Source organism: Grammomys surdaster, unplaced genomic scaffold (genome assembly GCF_004785775.1).
Source record: "Grammomys surdaster isolate TR1022 unplaced genomic scaffold, NIH_TR_1.0 211, whole genome shotgun sequence".
NCBI classification, from domain to species: Eukaryota; Metazoa; Chordata; class Mammalia; order Rodentia; family Muridae; genus Grammomys; species Grammomys surdaster.
The window spans coordinates 8,661,933-8,681,233 of record NW_021604656.1 but is presented as its reverse complement, the minus strand read 5'-3'; the positions used below and the strand labels follow the sequence as shown (position 1 = coordinate 8,681,233).

Below are 19,301 nucleotides of genomic sequence, written 5' to 3'. Positions count from 1 at the left end.
TGTGTGTGTAGACCTGTGTAGTCACTGTGTGAGGTGTGTCTGTGTGTCTGTGTGTCTATGTGTAGATCTGTGTAATCACTGTGTGAGATATGTGTGTTTGTGTATCTGTAGACCTGAGTAGTCACTGTGTGAATTGTGTGTCTGTAGACCTGCATAGTCACTGTGTGAAGTGTGTGTAGGTGTGTGTGTGTGTGTGTGTATAGATCTGCATAGTCCATGAGTGAAGTGTGTCTGTAGACTTGTGTAGTTACTGTGTGAGGTGTGTGTATGTGTGTGTGTAGACCTGCATAGTCACTGTGTGAGCTGTGTGTCTATAGATTAGCACTGCTTTGGGGATGGCTCTAACTCCAGAAACTATCATTTATGGCACCATGTTACTCTCTGACAATGACACAATTCCTATTCCTAACTTGAGAAATGCATTGTCTTTACACATTTGGGTACTTTGAGGGGGAAGGAAAAGCCTCTCTGCCACAGAAAACTCTCCAGGATGCTGGCTTCTTGAATTCACAGAACAAAAGTCTTCCAGCAATCACCTGTAGAGATGGCCTGCATAGCCACCCTGTATTTGAGAATAAAGCAGACTGAGAAGAATCAAAAAGTCAGAAATGGGAAGAAGAGAAGAGAACAATAGGAGGGAGCCATTCTCTCACCCTCGCGACCTCCTCCATACAGCCCATGACCTACTGGACTTTGTAGCGCAAAAATGCTATAGTTTAACTGTAGCAGTGCGAGGGGGTTGACTTTCAACATGGAGACTGCCCCTGTAGGATACTGCTGGATTCTGTATTCGTCTGAGGATGGATCTATTTCTACCCTCTTTACATCGCCCATCCGAAGTTACAATGATCCCAGCATGTATTAACGATCACTTATTGGTGTTATGGGTACATTAACTTTATTGGTTAAGAACCTAACTTACTGTCTCAGGCTCTGTGAACCCTGTATTCCCTGCCTTGCGGCAGGGGAGGGGAGGGGTCTTTGGAAAGGCTGGAATTGGAAGGCTTGATTGGGGAACAGCCTATTTCCAGGTTCTCTCATGGAACTCTGTCAGGGTTTTGGTTGAGGCTGGCGATCACGTGCTCGCTGGGTACTTGCTGGGGTCCTTCCTCTGTTTCCTGCAGATGGGCACACCCCATGTGGTAGCAACTTCATCAAAGGCAAGGGAGGAGAGATTTTGCTAACAAGACAGAAATACCAATGTGTTACTGGAAGTGCAGAAATACCAATGTGTTACACACTAGAACTATAGAAATGCCAAGGTGTTACACACTAGAAGTACAGAAACACCAATGTGTTATACACTGGAAAGGCTCCTTCATGGTAGCTATGTGTTGTGGTAATTACTTAAAACTGGCCTCTGGTTAATCTGACTAAGCTGCAGCAGCTCTGCCTAGCCGAGCCACCATGTTTCTCGGCTGGAGGCCACATGCGTGCTGCAGCTAGAAATGGCCAACTAGAAACACCAGCCCTGTCACCCACGAGACATCAGCATGGGAGATGGCTCAATCTCCCACGCTGTCTCTGCAAGGCTGGGCATTGCCCAGACCATCCTGCCATCCATGCGGGCTCAGTAGAGAGATGAGACTCTAATGCTTAAAGATTAATCAAAGGCTTATATATTTGATAATGATCAGTAACAAGATACCCAAACAATCAGAAGTGTAACCCAATACCCAGCCTAGATATACCAACTACCTTTGACTGCTACAGACACGTGAACATCCGCCTCCATCTCCCCCCTCTTTCTCTCTCTCCTCCTCCTCCTCTTCCTCCTCCTCCTCCTCTTCTTCCTCCTCTCCTTTTTTGTCTTCCTCTCTCAACTCCTCCTCTTCCTCTCCTTACTCCTCCCACCTTAGCTCCTCCTACAGCTATGGTTCTAGTTTTGAAACAAGTATATAAAAATGGGTTCTGTTATAAATTAGACGGCCTTGTGTGGATCACCTGTAGGAAGCAGCAAGATTCGTTGCGCGCTCAAATAAAGTTTGCATGCAGCCCCACTGTGTCGGAAGCAGGAGAAAAACAAAGCAAATACACTGCACAATCGCAGCCTGAGTAAGGAACTCAACACTGAGTGAGGAACATTGTAATAAAGAGACCAGGGAAGATCAGTGCTGGACTATCCTGCACTTAACATGGGGGCCTAAGCAGGGTTAGTTCAACTTAGAGAAACTACACATGGCTAGTTTTACTTGAGGGGTTGAGTCCAGGTGGGTTTTCACGGTTACACCTCATCCCATCTCTTCAGAGCTTTAAGCTGTTTTTCTCTTCTCATTTATACAAGTGCATCCTGAGGGACAGAGAAAGCTACCTTTGTTTAGAAGGGTTACCTGGGTCAGAAAGCCAGGGGCAGAGAGTCCTTGTATAGAAAGACGCATAATTTGGATCCAAAAGCTAACCTATCTAATTCAACTGGCTTAAGGGTAAGAACCTACTGACTGGGGTGCCTGGGAAAGCCTGAGAATAAGTCTGGAGTCCAGGACAGTTACAGAATTCCTGAGCACTGGGCATGAATAGCACAGCTTGCCTTCCTGTGCTGCTGAGGAAAGTCCTCCACGTAGCTGTTCCTCTGTCCTGAGAGAATTCTGGATGAGGGCAAGCCCCTAACATCAGGGATCATCAAGTCAGGAAGAAACAAACTAAACTCTGTTGATGGCCTTGTATCTTCAAGGTCACCCACGGGTTCAGTCTGTAACATGCCTGCCACATAAGCACTGACTTCAGATTCCCAGCACTCACATAAAAAGCTGGGTGCAGTGGCATGTGCCTGGGATCCCAGCGCTGGGAGGTAGAGACTTGCTGACCAGATGATGGTCTATCCAACTGATCAACCCCAGGTTCAGTGAAAGAGACTGAGGTAGGAGGCTGGAGAAATGGCTTAGCAGTTAAGAGCACTGGCTGCTCTTCCAGAAGATCCAGGTTGGATTCCCAGCATCCCCATGGCAGCTCACAACTGTCTCTAACTCCAGTTCGAGAGCTCCTGACACCGTCATACAGTCACATGCAGGCAAAACACCAGTGAACATAAAGTATAAATATTTTTTTTAAAAAAATGAGGCAGGAAGCCAGCCTGGTCTACATAGTGAATTTCAGGACAGCCAGTGGTACATAGTGAGACCCTGTCTCAAAAAGCAAAAGACAAAAACAAACAAACAAAAAACAAAAAGATGAGGTGGAACTGGCCAACATGCAGAGAATAGGGAACCGTGGGTTGCTTAGCTCACTTTGTCCCCCTCAAGGGTCAGAAGAGGGGATAGAAAGGTCGTAAGAACCAGAGGGAGACAACTAAGACGTCTGTACTTTGGATGTCTTCATAGAAATTTTATTTATCAGGCATGTTAGCACAACTGTACAAATGAACTCAATGGCTGGGACTGCCTACACAAGCCTCACACAAGAGGGAGCCAGACAAACCCGACATGGATGAGGAGTGGCTTAGGAATCCTCACCCCACTGAGGAGCCACTGACAGCTGATGGTTGCCAGAGAAAGGACAATCACTTTCTTCAGGGAGAGGGAGAGAGAAGGAAGTTGTGAGAGGAGGTAGGAGAGAGAAGTATAGGGAAGAAATTAGAGGTGAAAGGAATGATCTAAGCATAATATACATGTATGAATATTATATAACACACTTAATTTTTAAAATGGGAAGCAATAGAAGACAAAAACTAGTAACCTCTGATACCCCATATACATGCACACACGTGCACATACACCTGAATACACATGTGCACATACACCTGAACACACACGTGCACATACACCTACAACAAATACATGCTCACACTTATCCCCAAACCCTACAAAAAGTTCTTTCCTTTAAGAGGTGCAATCTTAGTCATTGGACTGAATCACTGCCTCAACTTAGGACTCAGTGTGTGAAATAGGGATCTAATATACTAATTTAAAAATCCAGGAGCTGGGAGGTGGGCTAGTTGGTTAAAGTCCTTGCTGCACAGACACAAGAGTCTGAGTCCAATCCCCAACACCCACTGGGTATAAGAAATACACACCAGGATGTTGACAGCATCTTCAACAGACAGTGTGTCAACATGTGGAGTGTTAAGCTAGATCCCCATCTTCTCAGCCCACATACCAGGGAACTGTAAACGCATCAAGAGTCTCAATGTAAGACTTTGAAACAGCGTAACCCAAATCATTGTAGTCCAAAATTGCACACTGTTCTCCAGTCACCATGGTGTACCATTCCAATGTCTGCCCTTGATGTGTCTGATCTGTGAGTCTGCCCAGTGCCCATCCTCACACGATCCCATCAGTGGGAAGGACGTCCCATGTGCCATTTACAACATGACCCCTTGGATCCTAGTTATGGTAGCTTGAATATGATTGGCCCATAGGGAGTGGTACTCTTAGGAGGCATGGCCTAGCTAGAGGAAGTGTGTCACTGTAGGAGTGGGCTTTCAGACCCTCCTCCTAGCTGCCTGGAAGAGTCTTCTCCTGACTGCCTTCGGATCAGGATGTAGAACTCTCTACTTCTCCAGAGCCATGTCTGTCTGCATGCTACCATGCTTCCCACCATGATGATAATGGACTGAACCTCTGAAACTGTACCCAGCCCCCGTTAAACATTTTCATTTGTAAGAGCTGCCTTGTGTCATGGTGTCTGTTCACAGCAGTGGAAAACCTAACCAAGACGTTAGCGTTCACTCCACTACATCGCACTAGAGTATCCAACCGGTCTGTACCTGACCCCACAGTGTTCAATGCCTCACTATCCTGTCTCACCCAGCCCCCCACTGCTCCCCATCTCCGCCTAGTTCCCTACCTTCTGAGCTGCCAGCCAACCAACTTCCACAAGTCATCCTAGTCTGACGCCAAGCAGTTGGGACTCCTCACTCACCTCAGCTCAGTCTGCCATGGAGCTCTTGTCCAAATCCCTTGATTATGATGTCATATGACCCACCAACATTCCCTTCCCTAGTGTCACAATAGTGCTTGGCTCCAGCAGTCATTCTGATCCCTACTCTGTAAGATGTTCCAACTTACCCTAGTCTAACCACTGTACCCAGGCTCACAATGGTGCCCCCCCCCAGCTGTGACACCTGTCCTTGTAATCTACCTCCGAGCCTTCTGGTCCCTTGACTTCCAACAGCCATTTCTGTCCTCACTATATCTGCTTCTGCCTGTCTCCATAGCCTCCCTTGTTCCCTGACACACTATAGTGATGACACACAGTAGCCACTAGCCTGCCTGGTCCCCTATTACTCATTCCAGTCTTCCCAGTGTGCCAAGTCCTCTACACCCCCTGTGCATACCAAAGACATGCTAAACCTTCCCTCACCTGCCCCTACTTGCCCCTGTCTAACCTTCTAGGAAAGCCAGTTCAGAAACTATGCTGGTCAGTGTATCAGGCCATGCCCTGCCCCTGTCTAGTCACAGGCCCATCTCACCCTAGTCTGTGGCCCTCTAGCATGCTATCCTGCTCTGTTCCTAGACCTAGACCTATGGCATGTTTTTTGGCCACCTGACCACCAGCCACCTCCTAGTCTCCCAGGCTGCCATGCTCCCTCGCTTACCCTCTTCCACTCAGGGTATCCCATAATCAACATGCCCTGCTTGCCTACCCTGTCATTCTACTTGTTAGCCTAGTCCCAGAAGTCTTGGTTCCTATCTCACCATATACGATACAGTACCCAAACCTAGTTTAGTTCACAGTAACTGGCCATGAGAGTGAGTCCAGGTCTTCATCTCACCCTGGTACACTTCCTGCTGACCTGCCAGCCCACACCACTATCCAACAGTTACCTACTTTTCCAGGATCTGATCCTTCAGCTTCCCTCCTACCCAGACTTCCATCCCCATTTGCTCAAGTCTACTCAGTGTGACCATCCCACAAATATCCATTTGTGTGCCCCAATGGAGATACAGTGTATCCAGTTAGTCTATACACAGCGTATCCATTTGTGTGTCCCAATGGAGATACAGTGTATCCATTTAGTCTGTACACAGCGTATCCATTTGTGTGCCCCAATGGAGATACAGTGTATCCATTTAGTCTGTACACAGCGTATCCATTTGTGTACACTTTCCCCCCAGCTCACAAGAGTTTTCCCATTTCTATTCAGCTTCCCTATCGGGATATCTACCTCCTGGTCTATATAGCATACTTAATTCCCAACGATCCACAGATCACACAGCCTGCTGGCTTCCCTAAGACTGCAGCTGGCTGGACTGCCATCTGACACTGTCACTCACTCTACCCTATACCACCCAACACGGCCCATTCTGTGCCTAACTCGAATCCTTCCTGATCTGGCTTTTCAACTGCGTCGCCACCAAAAGCAAGTGGTATAATCATACACAAAAGAAGGCTTGAAATTTTAACTGTGTATATCCTGAATTTATGACAGCTTGGTGATTTTAGTCTGTCCCTCTGATTGAAGACACCACAAGATGACTCAAACACAAAAGTTGGTCATTGGGCATTTGTGTGCCCAGCCTACATTGTCCCGCAGCTCACGAGTTCTCCCATTCCTATTCAGGATCTCTACAAAGTAAATACATGGAGAAGGAAGGCCATCTTGTAGCTAAGTTGATAAGAGGGAAAATGGTCCTGAAGATATATAGAAAGACAGTGTTCCTGTTGAGGCCAACTAAACAACAGCAAACATTCAAGGAAGATCTCATGGCAGGGTTTCTAAGCAGAAAATTACATGGTCCAGTTCAAGAACTGCAGACAGTGAAGGAATGAGGTGAAGCCCCAGACATAGAGGGAACAAACAGAAAAGTTCCCTGGAGAAGTGGGGGGGGGCGTGGGGGGATAGGGTGGGGGGGGGGTGGGGTGGGGGCAGGGACTGAGGGCTCACCCTCCCCACCCTCACAATCCCTCTATGACTCTTCCTTGCTCTGTGATGCAGACCTGCCCACTTACATTGAGGCCCCCACAACCTCAGATCTCAGCTGCCTTAGGCAGCCCTTGAGATTCACACTATGAAGAAGGTTCTCTCCATTCTCAATAGCTCCATTCTGACTAGCGCTACGGAATCATGGTTGAGCTTTGGCTCAGTCTTCATGGACATTTACCCCAAATGCATCTTTCTGAGTGTACTAGGGCTGCTGGTTTTGTACCTAAGGTACCTGAGAGTGAAACCCTTCTTACCCGCACAGACCAGCCAAGGAATCAGGAAGGTAAGGCTGTATGGAGACTTCCTGGGGCACTCTCTTCTTTTGTAGTTATTTCTATGTTAAGTACCTGAGCTAGAATACTGTGGAGGGGAGAGAGCACTGCAGACTTAGAACATGAAGTCTGGGATGGAAGGAATGAGTTTCATCTGGATCCCTTGCCTCCGTCCCTAGGTGTCCAGTGTTGAGCACCCATTCCTGGTCTTAATGGCTTGGTTCCAGGTGTCAAGCTTTCTGAAGGAGAACTAGGTCTGCTGACACTGGGTCCCAGGCCCCAGTTCTGCCTCATATGTTCCTTCAACTCCCTTCTCCTGGCCTCCAACTCTGGCTTCAGGAGAGTAGTGTTGACCACTGGGACCTCTGAGAAGAACCTGGAACCTGAGCTTTGTCCCAGGACAAAGTGTCTCAGGGGCACACCACCAGAGCTCTGGGCCCAGAGTTTCATGCTGTTCAGCACAGGACATCGTATTGATATTCCCAGCCCTGAAACTTGCAGATTAAAAAAAAATCCTCCTTTGTGTTTCTCAAAGAAGAAAAAACTGAAGGTATTCTATTACCTTCAAAAGTAACTAATGAGGGTGGAAAATAAACGTGCTTGACCTGAAATGACAATGCTCGTGGTTAATGGAAGCTTTGGTCATCCTAGGGAAAACGACAGAAAAAAAATCATTTTTCTTTTTGTTCACAGCAACAAGGCAGAGCTAAGAAGGAAAGAAGAGCATCATTTAACGGTAGGCTCCTAGCCCTGGGGTCTTAGAACCACAGTTTCTCTCTTCCTGTCATTTCCATAAGCACCCAGATCCACAGTCTGAGGATATTCATCACCAGACACACACTCTGTCCTGACAACAGAGCCCTCAGAGAAGACTGAGGACGATCTCTGTGTCCCCAGAAGACTGAGGAGGAGCCCTGTCTCCCTCCTCAGCTCACCGCAGGCATGAAGCAATGATGCCTGACCTGGGCAGTAGGTGCTTGTTGCCCATGCAGTGAGCACAGGAGGAGCGTAGGGAGCACGGTGGGGGGGGGAGCAGCATTGATGAAATGATGCTCCTGAAGAAACACAGGCGAACAGACATTACTGGCACTGTTGCTGATGATGTCACCACATCTCCTGTTTCTCGATGGCAGACTACAGTAGCGCAGGTGTTTCCCTTAGAGGAGATAAGATGTCCACATCTCTTGTCTTTTCATTCCCTACAACCTATTCCCCTGCCTTCCAGAATTCAGACGCTTCCACGGAGAAGCACAGGAGCGGAGGAAGCTGCAGTCTGTTGTGCAAAGGTGACTCTTTCCCCCTTTCCTCCACAGCCTGTCCCCCCAAACCCTACCCCAAGGTCAATGTATCCTGGGGACTTAGAATAGCCTATTCTTGTCACGGGAGTGATAGCCAAAGGAGTAAAGGAGTAAGTGTATAAGCTGGGGGTACGGGGTGAGGCTGCAGCCCCCCCTGGCGGCCAGGGACAGAACAAATGGAAGAGGGACACAGGCTTGGGGTGTTTGTACCCCAGATGGGCCAGTTGACCTTTTTTTTTTCTGTCGGTGTGATGAAACACCACAACCAAAAATGACTTTAAGGAACAAAGGTTTAACTTCAGCCTACAAATCCAAACTGTGGTTTCTTGTTGAGGGAAGCCAAGGCAGGAACTCAAAGGCAGGCCTGACTGCTACTCTACACGTTATTACCTCAAACCAAGGATGTGAGCAACCTACTTCCTAGCCAAGAACCATGGAGAGTACTGCTTGCTAGCTTGGGTGGAGTTGGCTCATAGTCAGCTAGTTTTCATGTACACAGCAGTACCATCTGCCTAGGGATGTGCTGGACCTTCAAACAGGCAAGGCAACCTTCCATAGGCATGACCGCAGGCCTGTCTTCTCTGAGCAATCCTCCCACAGAGGCTCTTCTCTCAGGTGAAAGCTAAGTTATGTCAAGTTGACAGGTAAAGCTAGCTAGAACACAGGTCTTGACTACAGATCCGACCTTTGTGTGTTCTTCAGCTCCTATGGACAGCTCTACGACCCCTCCTACTTCCGGCAAGCGCTTTGTCGGGATCCTGGCTGTGACGTGTGCAATGGAGCAACCATGAAGGTCAGACGACTGCTATCATGGGCCAGCCTAGAAGACTGCTCTACCTCTGCATCCAGCATGGCTTCCACAGCTTCCGTGACTGAGACCTCATTCAGTCTCTCTTCTTCCCTCTCCCTCTCCCAAAGCACTTCAGGATATCAGATCTCATCTTTATCAGTTGCACCTTCTCCCCCTCCTCCCTCCATTCTCTCAACTAACAAGCTCGTCCCCTTGGAAGACATCCTTTTGGGCACACCGCAGGATGACGTTCTGTCACCAGACCCTACTCTCACAAGCACTAGCTTCCCACTGGATCACATCCTACCTCCTCCACTTCCTAAGTCTCCTTCTGTGGCACAGCCTGCCACTCAGCAAACAGAAGGGCCTTTAGGACCGGAAAACACTCTGTCCTTGGCTGGCAGCCATGGTGACCAGTTTCTCGATGCTTGCGATGCCTTGCCAGAGTCCTACCAGCAGCAGAATGGTGCTCAGAACGCCTCCCCATCCCAGTTAAAATGCTTAGTTAACCAAGAGATAACCAACCACCACTCTTCTGAAGACTTTTGGGGAAGACAAGCCTCATCCCATTTCACAGTGCCTGAAAACCTCCTGAAAATGCTTGAGACACAGGAGGAAGGTCAGACTGACGTTCTCACACCGGAGGGTGGGGAGGTAGAAGCAGAGCCTTTCCAAAAGACACTTGCAGTTTGGGAGAAAAAGCCAGAGCCAGCTACTGAGCTACAGAACTCAGGAGACTCCTTTCCTCTGGGGGGCAGCAGAGCCTTACTCAGCGAGCTGTGTACTCAGCAGGGGCTTGCTCAACTGCAGACCTCTGGAGGCCAGTTAGAGGCCATGCCCACGCAGCACTTCTGGGGCCTCCCTTATCTCCACAGCGAGTCCATGAGCTGTATCACTACAATGTCCTCTCACTGCTCCTCCATGTGCATCTGGTTTAACAGAACCACAGACTCCCCGGCCCTGGATCCCCCAGCACCTCTGCCCTTGCCTGAAACACAACCACAGACCTTGACTCAATCTCAGTCCCAAAGCATCCAGCTTGCCACACCCCAGGCCCAGCTTCAAACAATCCCAGTGTCATCACCTTCCTCTCAATCTCAGGTTAGGGTTTGCGGTGTGTATTTTCGCAGATCCCAGGAGACAAAAACTCTATTGCAGTCTGAAATCCACCACCTAGAGTACGACATGGCAACAAAAGATCAGGAGAGGGCACGGGCTTTACCGTCTGCGGTCCAAAAACCTCAGGAAGAAATCTGTCTCCTTCCTTATAAGTCTTCCTTGGCCATACAGTCCTCCAAGATCCAAACTCCCAGGTCCGTTCCCCCTAGAGACTTCCCCCTGACTGATGGATTCCAGAAGAAGTTTGAGCAACACCTTCGAAAGAGGCTCGTCCTTCATCGCTGGGGCCTGCCTCAGGGGATCTATAAGTCTCAGCTGTGGGTGACTCCTGACCCTCCAGAATTATCTATGAGCAGCTATGAGCTCTCTGGCTTTAAGCAAGAAAATGAGAAAGACCAGCCCAACACTCTGTCGAACCAATCTGGAAGCCCCCAAGAACGGCGCTCAGAGTCTGTCTCTATAGAGAGAAAAACAGTAAAGACACAAGAACAGACTCTAGAAATTATCCAAAAATATATCTGCAGTAACTCCAAGACTGCTCTAGACAATGGCCTGCCATCTGACCATGAGATAAGCCTACAGGATCAGTCAGACAGTCTGTCAGACAAACCTTCAGAGGCCTCACAGGTAAGCCTATATCAGAAAAAATTTGAAACTGTCCCAAAAGAACATTTGAAAACCCATGTCGATGGAACCAACGAGGATCAGGTCCCTGTCACTATGTCTAGATCAGAAGGGCATCGTCCTCTCCATTTTAACTCCTGTGTGGTCAAGGAAGAGAACAAGCCTGAGAGACAGTCACCTTCTGATGACAAGGATGAGCAAGTCAAGAGCATACACAGAGTTACAGTGTCCAGTGTGCAGGAGACATCTGTGGTCTTTGACACCACAATCCTGGAGGAGTCAGAGGCTAAAAGACCCAGCCCAGATGTGCCCAAAATGTTGGCTGAGGCTGGCCCTGTGCCATTGGGTAAAAGCCTAAGTTCTAGTAAAATAGTCCCAGGCCCTCAAGGAACAAAGATGGATGACAAACATGTATTTGTATCCAACAAGGTCAGTCACATAGTCAAAGGAGAACAGCTTGACCTTCAACCACAACCTACCAAGATCTCCAATGCCAGCCAGTGGGAGCCTGCGGAAGAGGCAGATGGGAATACACCAAAAGCACAGAATATCCTGTTAGTTGGAAGGGCCCTGGAAAGAGTATCAAGTTCCCAGGAAAGTCAGGCATCTGACTTTAGTTGTCAGGTGTCCACGGAAGAGAGTTTTAAATCAGAAAGTAGTCAGCCCATCCAAGCTCCAGACTGCCTCAAAGACGTGCTCCGTGTCTCAGATAAATTCGCTTACAAACCTTTAGTCATTCATGACCAGAGCCCTTCCAGTGCTCCCATGAATGCTATTCAGGTGCAGCAACCGGAGCCCTGGATCCCTGCTCACGCCTTAGGCAAGGGCCTGAGCAAGGACACCCCTCTAACTGCCAGGAAGTTGTGGACCGCAGCACGGAAAACAGAAGAGCTTGCTACAGGGGTTGCAGGGTCCGAGACATTACAACCCAACGGGAAGAGTTACCATGTACAGGACAGCCCAACCCAGGGGAGTCACGGGAAAAGGCCTATCTCATCGCTGCCAGTGAAGGCTATGTCTCCACCTGAACATCAATTCCGGAAGCACGTGAAACACTTTTTCCAGTGGCTTTCTCCTGACAGAAAATGCAAAGGGCAGGAAGCACTTCTGAAAAAGGATGCTTTCCCATCCTCGCCAGCTCAAGACTCGGAACTAAAGGGAAGAGCTACCTTTCCTGGGAACACTGTAGCTCAGAAAGCCATGAGAGACTTTGGGAAGGTCCCCAAGGAGCAACTGGGGCACAGGCATGGTGCGGCAGATACCACGCGCCCTCGCGTGTCCTTATCTCCGCCCACTAAGCCTGTGAAAACTAAGCCAAAGACAGAACCAGTCCCGGGACGCCAGTTCTACCCCCAAGCACCCCTTTCTAAAGTGCCAAGTCCCAGGTTCCACAATCAGGCCGCTGGTTTTGTTGGTCAAAAGAGATGTACGGCGGAAAGGGCCAGACCGCCCCAGAAATGTGAGGCTTTACAGCCGCGCCAACCTGCGCCCCTCAGAGAGTCAGAACTGCGCCAAAGCCTCCTGCTGAGGAGTCGAGCTGGAAAAGTCCCTCGGGGCACGCCTCCCTTTGCTGTAGGCACTATGTTGGCAGACATGTCCCGGTTATGTGAACAGAAAATCCTGGCTCAGAATTTCAGTGGAAAAAGTTTTGTTCCCCAGAAATAATCCACCTCTTAACCGTACTCAGTACCCTCAATAAATGTTTTCATGAAGTAATGTCTTTCGTGTGTACCGTGTGTGCGTGTGCCGTGCATGGAGTGGATTTTAGGTGACACAGGGCTTGTGTTTGGGGAAAGGGCTTGGTTAGTTCAGCCCTCACCAAGTTCTGTGTGCTTCTGAGAGGTGACCTGGCTCCCTGGGCTCTTGTTAAGGATGGATGTAATAGGCCTTGAGAAGAACCGTTGGTGGTCCTGCCTCCTCACGGCTGAGCCTTATTGTCAATTGTCATCCTTGAGAGGAAAGCCCTTCTTACCATAAAAGGTTTCACCTGCGAAGAACAGTCTATTCTGTCAGTGGTTTTGACGGTTGTCAGTAAGCATGACTTTATGGGAAAGATCTGCAGCAGTCAGTAGCTGTCACGTGCACAGCCTCTGCTGGGTGCTTGCTCACGTCTTTCCGTCTTTCCGATACGACACGAGCTTAGCCAAAAGGCAAAGAAGCCACGCTCACGGCCTTCAGAACCCACGCCATTTTGTCCTTGCCACTGGAAAAATCACCCCCAGAGAAATATTTCCCTTTCGTAGTCATTTTCTTCAGCCTGTCTGGGTTTGTATTACTAGGATGAAACATCATGACCAAAAGCCACTTGAGAGGGAGTTTATTCGGCTTACAATAGCCCAAGATAAAGTCCACTGAGGGATACAAAGACAGGAACTCAAGAGGTGCTCCTGTTTGCTGACTCGCTCCTCGTGGCTTGCTCAGCCTGCTTCCTTATAGAACCCAGGGCCACCTGCCCAGTCCCCTTCCATTAGTCGATGAAGGGACTGGACCTTCTATCAATCATTAATTAAGAAAATGTCCTATAAGCTTGCCTGAATCCCAATCTTAAAATGAAGCATTTTATCAGCTCTCAGATGACTCAAGTCTGTGTGAAGCTGACAGAAAACTAGCCAGCACAACTACCTAATATTCTCCCAGGCCGCTAAGTAACCTTGGCAACTCGTAGGTCTGCCCCACCTGTCAGCCTACAATTACCCTACCTAACTCATGTTATCTTGCCCTACCAACCTGGCTAGTTAGTGTTAACAAACACACCCTAGTCAGCTAACTCCTGATCTGCCTCTGTGACTGCTCCCAGAGGACCCTAAGCAATCCCAGCATGCCTCCCAAGTCTTGCTTTACGCCCACTACCCACATCACGTACCATTTCCCAATGTATTCTCTTGTATGGCCAATTAATCTGCCAGCCAGGGCCTCTCCCCAGATTGCCATGGTCCTATCTGCTAGGCTGCCCGTTTGCCCAAGTAACCCAGCCATATGGCTGTAACCCCACCCTGATTCAGAGCCTCTTGGCCTACAAGCAGCCCGGTTCATGAACTCCTGTTCTGCCATTCTGTGCTGCTGCCCGCCACCCCATTCCAACAAGTGCAGCTTTCCCCAGTGCACACTGCCTTCCTTGCTCCATTCTGCTGTGTACGCTGTGGTCCCCTAGACCCCACTACAGATCTATAACCTGGCCTGCCACATGCTACTTCCCCAGCCTACCCAGCACGCCACGGTAACACCCAGCTTGTCTCCCATGCCTACATATCCTGTTCCCTGTGCTTCCTACTCAGGCCAGCCCTGCCTGCTTCCTGATCTGCCAATCAGCACTTCTAGCAGCCCTTCCTAGCCTGCATCTAGCAAGCTGTCAGCCGACTGTGTTTCTGGCTGCTATTGCTCCACACAGCAGGCCAGTTTCTCCAAGTCACCCGTCTGCCTTCTAGCCCACTCTGCTCCATAGCTTACCCTAGCCCACATGGATACCCAAGCTATAGTCTGGCCTGTGAGCCTTCTATTCTTCAGATCACCCTACTCATCCTCCTTTGGCATACCATCAGTCTGCCATCTGCCTACCTGACCCTATTCCACCAAGCATGTCCCATACCATAACCTGCGTTGGTGTGGCTGCCTGTCTGACCCTAGTGTAGCCTACATACCTGGCTCCTGATCCTTGTACATGGCTGCTTTGCCTTCCCGAGGTCCTCCCTTCCAGACATCCCAGTCCACAGCCTTGTGGACTCTAATACCATTCCTCCCATCTACCCTGGCCTGTGGCATCCTGCCCAGCCATGCTCATGTTTCCAGTTTGTGGTCTGCTGACCTGCTAGTGTCTAGTCTCTGATCTCCCATGGGTGATTGGTTACCAACTTACCCTAGTCTACAGTCTGTCAGACCACAGTATACATTGGCACCCAGACTGGTTGCATAACTCACTTTAAACATACACACACACACACACACACACACACACACACACACACAACTAACTTTCTTTCTAGGGCCCCAAATGTCACTTAGTTTGCTAGAAAGAGCAAAGAAATGTCAGATTTATGCCAAAATCCTTTCCCTAAAAATGAGCCAGGTGTGGTAGTACACACCTTTAATCCCAGCACTTGGGAGGCAGAGGCAGGTAAATCTATGAATTCAAGACCAGCCTGGGACTACAAAGTGGATTCCAGGAAAGCCAGGGCTACATTGTGAGACTCTGTCTCAAAAGAGAAAAAGAAAGAAAACAAGCCCATGAAACTCTACACAGAAAACATCCCTGGAGACAGAACTGAGTTTAAAATGATTTTCAAATGCAAAGTGGTTGTCAGCTGGCTATCTGCTGGGGAGAGGGCTAAGATCAGGACTCGATGCTGTACTGGAGAGGCAAGGCTCCAACCTGGTCCCCTTCCAGACAGAGGCTATTCATTTAGTAGGCAGGGCTTGCCCCGAGCCCACCCAGCTGAACAAATAACACCCTTCAAGACCTTAACCTTCAAAGCATTCTTAAGAACAGTGAGAAGGGGAGGCCTATGGGTATGGCAAGGGCTTGCCCAAAGCAAGGGCCAGGAAGGCTTCTGTGAACTCTCAGGATGGGCTAGCCTCGGGATATGGACTAAAGAGGCTGCTGGGCAAGTGGCAGAGTCCAGAAGAGGACAGTAAGTCTGTCTTCCAGCCTCCAAGGCCAGGCGGCCCCTTAATTGCTTCCAGTATGGTTGCTAGCCTCTCTGTCAGGGGTCCTTCCATTTCTCCGGGGTCCTTCCATTTCTCTATCAGCCTCCTCAAATACTGTCTTACTCCTACCTGCAGTTTCTGCACTACACTCCCACAGCCTTGGAGTCACCCTATGTCAAGGACAACAGTCCCAAGACATGGAGTCTGAGGAAGAGTTGACCTTCGTCAAGCTTACCTCACCGCCCCTCATACCTGGTCTAATTTTCTTTTTTCTGTTTGCACCTCTTCAGGTTTATCTACTTTCAGTTAATCAGTGTGGAAATCCTATCATCTTCAATAGTAGGTCAATTGTACTGTCTGATGCTGTGTGTCAACTTGACACAAGCTAGAGTTATCACAGAGAAAGGAGCCTCCATTGAGGAAATGCCTCCATGAGATCCAACTGTAAGGCATTTTCTCAATTAGTGATCAAGGAAGGAGGACCCATTGTGGGTGGTGCCAATCCTGGGCTGGTAGAACTGGGTTCTATAAAAAAGCAAGCTGAGCAAGCCAGAGGAAGCAAGCCAGTAAGTAACATCCCTCCATGGCGTCTGCATCAGCTCCTGCTTCCTGCCCTGCTTGAGTTCTGGTCCTGACTTCCTTTGGTGATGAACAGCAATGTGGAAGTGTAAGTTGAATAAACCCTTTCCTCCCCAACTTGCTTCTTGGTCATGATGTTTTGTGTAGGAATACAGACTCTGACTAAGACAGGCATCCTAGTGCCTGCCTTCTCCCATCTCAGTCCACCCAATCTGTTGTGTTTCTCAAACCCTGCTAGTCAGTTACTACTGGACCAGCCAGTCCAAGTTATTCCCTCAACTGCCAGCAAGCCACACTTCTCTATTTACCATGCCAAGTGGCATGTCAGCCCACCCCATTCTCCACTTACTGTAGTTCATGCAGCATGACAAATTCACTTCTTTTCAGTATCCAGCCTGTCCTGTTTCCCAGTCCACCCTGGTCCTGCCGTCCTCCGTGTCTCTTACCTGATCCACTCCACCCCAATGTCCTCTCCTCCGTTTCAACTCTACGGAGCACTTCATTCCCTACAGCCACGTCTCTTCTCAGCCCACCAGTGACCAGCAGCCTCAACAAGCTGTTCACAGGACTTGGTTTAAGCACATCTAGCCCCTCTTCCTAGATTCCACCTCAGTCATACAGGACCCTCTGCAGCAATAGAGACAAACACTGAGGTAAGGGTCACATCTAGCATCTGATCACCGACAACTGGTTCCCAGACTTGACTAAGTCACTCTGTTCTAAGAAAAATTACCTACCCTGTCACATAAGATTGACTTCATGTTGGGGAGACCACTGGTCTCAAAGTGCCGAGAGCCATGCAGAAGGAATGACAGATGGCTTTAGAACTCGAGGAATGCTGCCCACTGGTTACCATGGCTACATGGGTTGGCCTTGGTGTGGCAGGGCCCTGAGGACCACGTGTCCTGAGGACTTCATGCTGTTAAGGCGTTCTGTCCTGCTTGCTGCCCTCACATCTCTCTTAATCTAAGAATTATATGAAAACTCTAAGGGTGCTTCCAGCCCCTCACTGGGCAGCATCTCTGGCACTCACAATAATAGTGCTTGATCTCTTTCAGGCATTGTTGCTGGAGCAGATTAATGATTCTATAACCACCTTGGGAAAGAACTTAGAGACGTAGATTGTCAGCAATGACCACCACCCTGAGAAAGTATTTGGAAAAATAAAATTGTTAGTGAAGCCAGGTTAGGATGTTTCTGCTACTGGTTCTGATGTAGAAAACCTTAGCAAACAGTTTAATATTCAAGGCACACTCTTATTAGTTAAGCTAGGGACCTTTTATGGCCAAGGGACAAGAACAATGGCAGTACTGGCTGGCGTGACCATCACTGAGGCTGGACTGGCGATAATCGATTCCTTACACCCATTTCTGCTGTCCTCAGGTTCCTGATATGATTATTGAGAATTGCTGATAAATAGATATGCATTCTGAGGATTTAAGGTAGATACGACCGACTTTCATATAAAAGTTTAGATTTGTGATTCTTTTAAGATTCTTACAACATTACTTTTAAAGATGAATAATAATTACTCCTTTCTTTGTAACCGCAAATTGCTGCCTGTCAGTAAGAGAATCTGCCTGAGAAAACTCCCTTGCTTGTTCACACTTTGTTATTCTATAGCAAGTTGCTTAGTTATGAATGTTCATGGATATTTTTTGGAATAATTTGTTTTCTTTATCTGCGTTGCATAATGTTATTTCTTGTAAAGGTATTAGGGAATACTGTTTTATCATAGTCATTCACTAGAAGGAAACTAAAATGTAATCACATTGTAATTTATACTGGTTGGAAGATTTTGCTGGGATAGACAAGCTATGGAAGAAAAACTAGAGAGTAGAGGGTTTGAACATTGGTCCTTCCATCCATCAACTATGTGTATGCATGTATATGTGTAAAATTTGTATAGCGGTTGGAACATTGTTCCTCTACCCTTCAACTATGTACATGTATACATACATGTAAAGCTTGTCTGGGTGTGTTGGAACTTGTTCCATCCACCAGCTGTGTGTGTATGTGTGTGTATATGTGAAATGTTTGGAGTCTGATTGCTGGATCTTTATTCTGAACATTGTATGTGAGAATGTGTATATGTCTGTCTGTCTGTCTGTATGTATGTATGTATGTATGTATGTATATGTATGCATGTATATATATACACATATATGTTTGTGTGTATGAAGTTATTGGACTCTCCTTTTGTTCTATCCACTGTGTGTGCGTGTGTGTGTGTGTGTGTGTGTGTGTGTGTGTACATTTTCTCTCTTTCCTTCTCTTTCTCATCGGCCCCAAGGAATTAAGAGTTAATAGTTTATCCACTGGCCACAGGGTGTACCAGCCCCAGTAAATTAAGCTGTATTCCTCAGAGAATAGTCTGCTTAGTAACTTCTCTAAGTGATGGCTGCCATTGGCAGCAGCCCTTGTAGGTATCTGGATCTACCCCCATCAGCAGCTCTAAGCACCGAGCCCCCCATCTGTCTGCCTCAATTTACCTACCACAAGGATGCCAAAGCTGGTCATTGGCACTCATGAATGGGGATAAGGTCAGAGAGGATAATTGTGAGCTAAGAGTTGGGCAAAGCCAACTCCCCCAAAAACCAGGGGGCATAGAATCTCTTCTGATGTCACCTCAGTCCTTAAGAAGGAATAGTGCCTCTTTTAGAAGCAGCACAAAGGCAGCCAGTAAAATCTGGAGTGACTGGCTCCTTTCCCAGATCCAAGCTCTGGTACTAATGTAAGCCACACACAAAACACACAAAAAAACACATTTTCAGAAAATCTATTGGTGAAATCAATACTGTCAGCAAGGGAAAATTTACTGTTGGGTAGAAAACATATTCCCCAGAACATCTGGATAAGCATTTTTTTTTTTTTTGGTTTGGTTAATGGAAACACACCTCCCATCAGTGCCTTCAACACAGAGAAGGGCTAACAGAGGCTCCTAGCCAGCTTCATGCCTACAGATAGGACTTTGGTGGTGGAAAAGTGTGCATGGGGGAGGTCTCCACCGTCTTAGCTTTTCCTGTAGTGCCACACCTCTCAGGGGCTGCCTGGCCCTGTCCTGGGCTGCAGGACTCATCCCTTTGCCCTTGAGAGCAGGAAGCTTTGCAGCAGAA

At 48.2% G+C, this 19,301-nt stretch overlaps 1 protein-coding gene across 1 annotated transcript; it reads left to right on the top strand.

The window, feature by feature from the left end:
* Window positions 1–6,947: 6,947 nt before the first annotated feature.
* On the top strand, window positions 6,948–12,630 carry LOC114624982 (spermatogenesis-associated protein 31D3-like). Its single transcript, XM_028772198.1, has 4 exons — window positions 6,948–7,145; window positions 7,828–7,870; window positions 8,360–8,420; window positions 9,135–12,630. The coding sequence occupies exons 1-4, from the start codon at window positions 6,948–6,950 to the stop codon at window positions 12,628–12,630; spliced, it is 3,798 nt and encodes a 1,265-aa protein (XP_028628031.1).
* The last annotated feature ends 6,671 nt before the right edge of the window (window positions 12,631–19,301 follow it).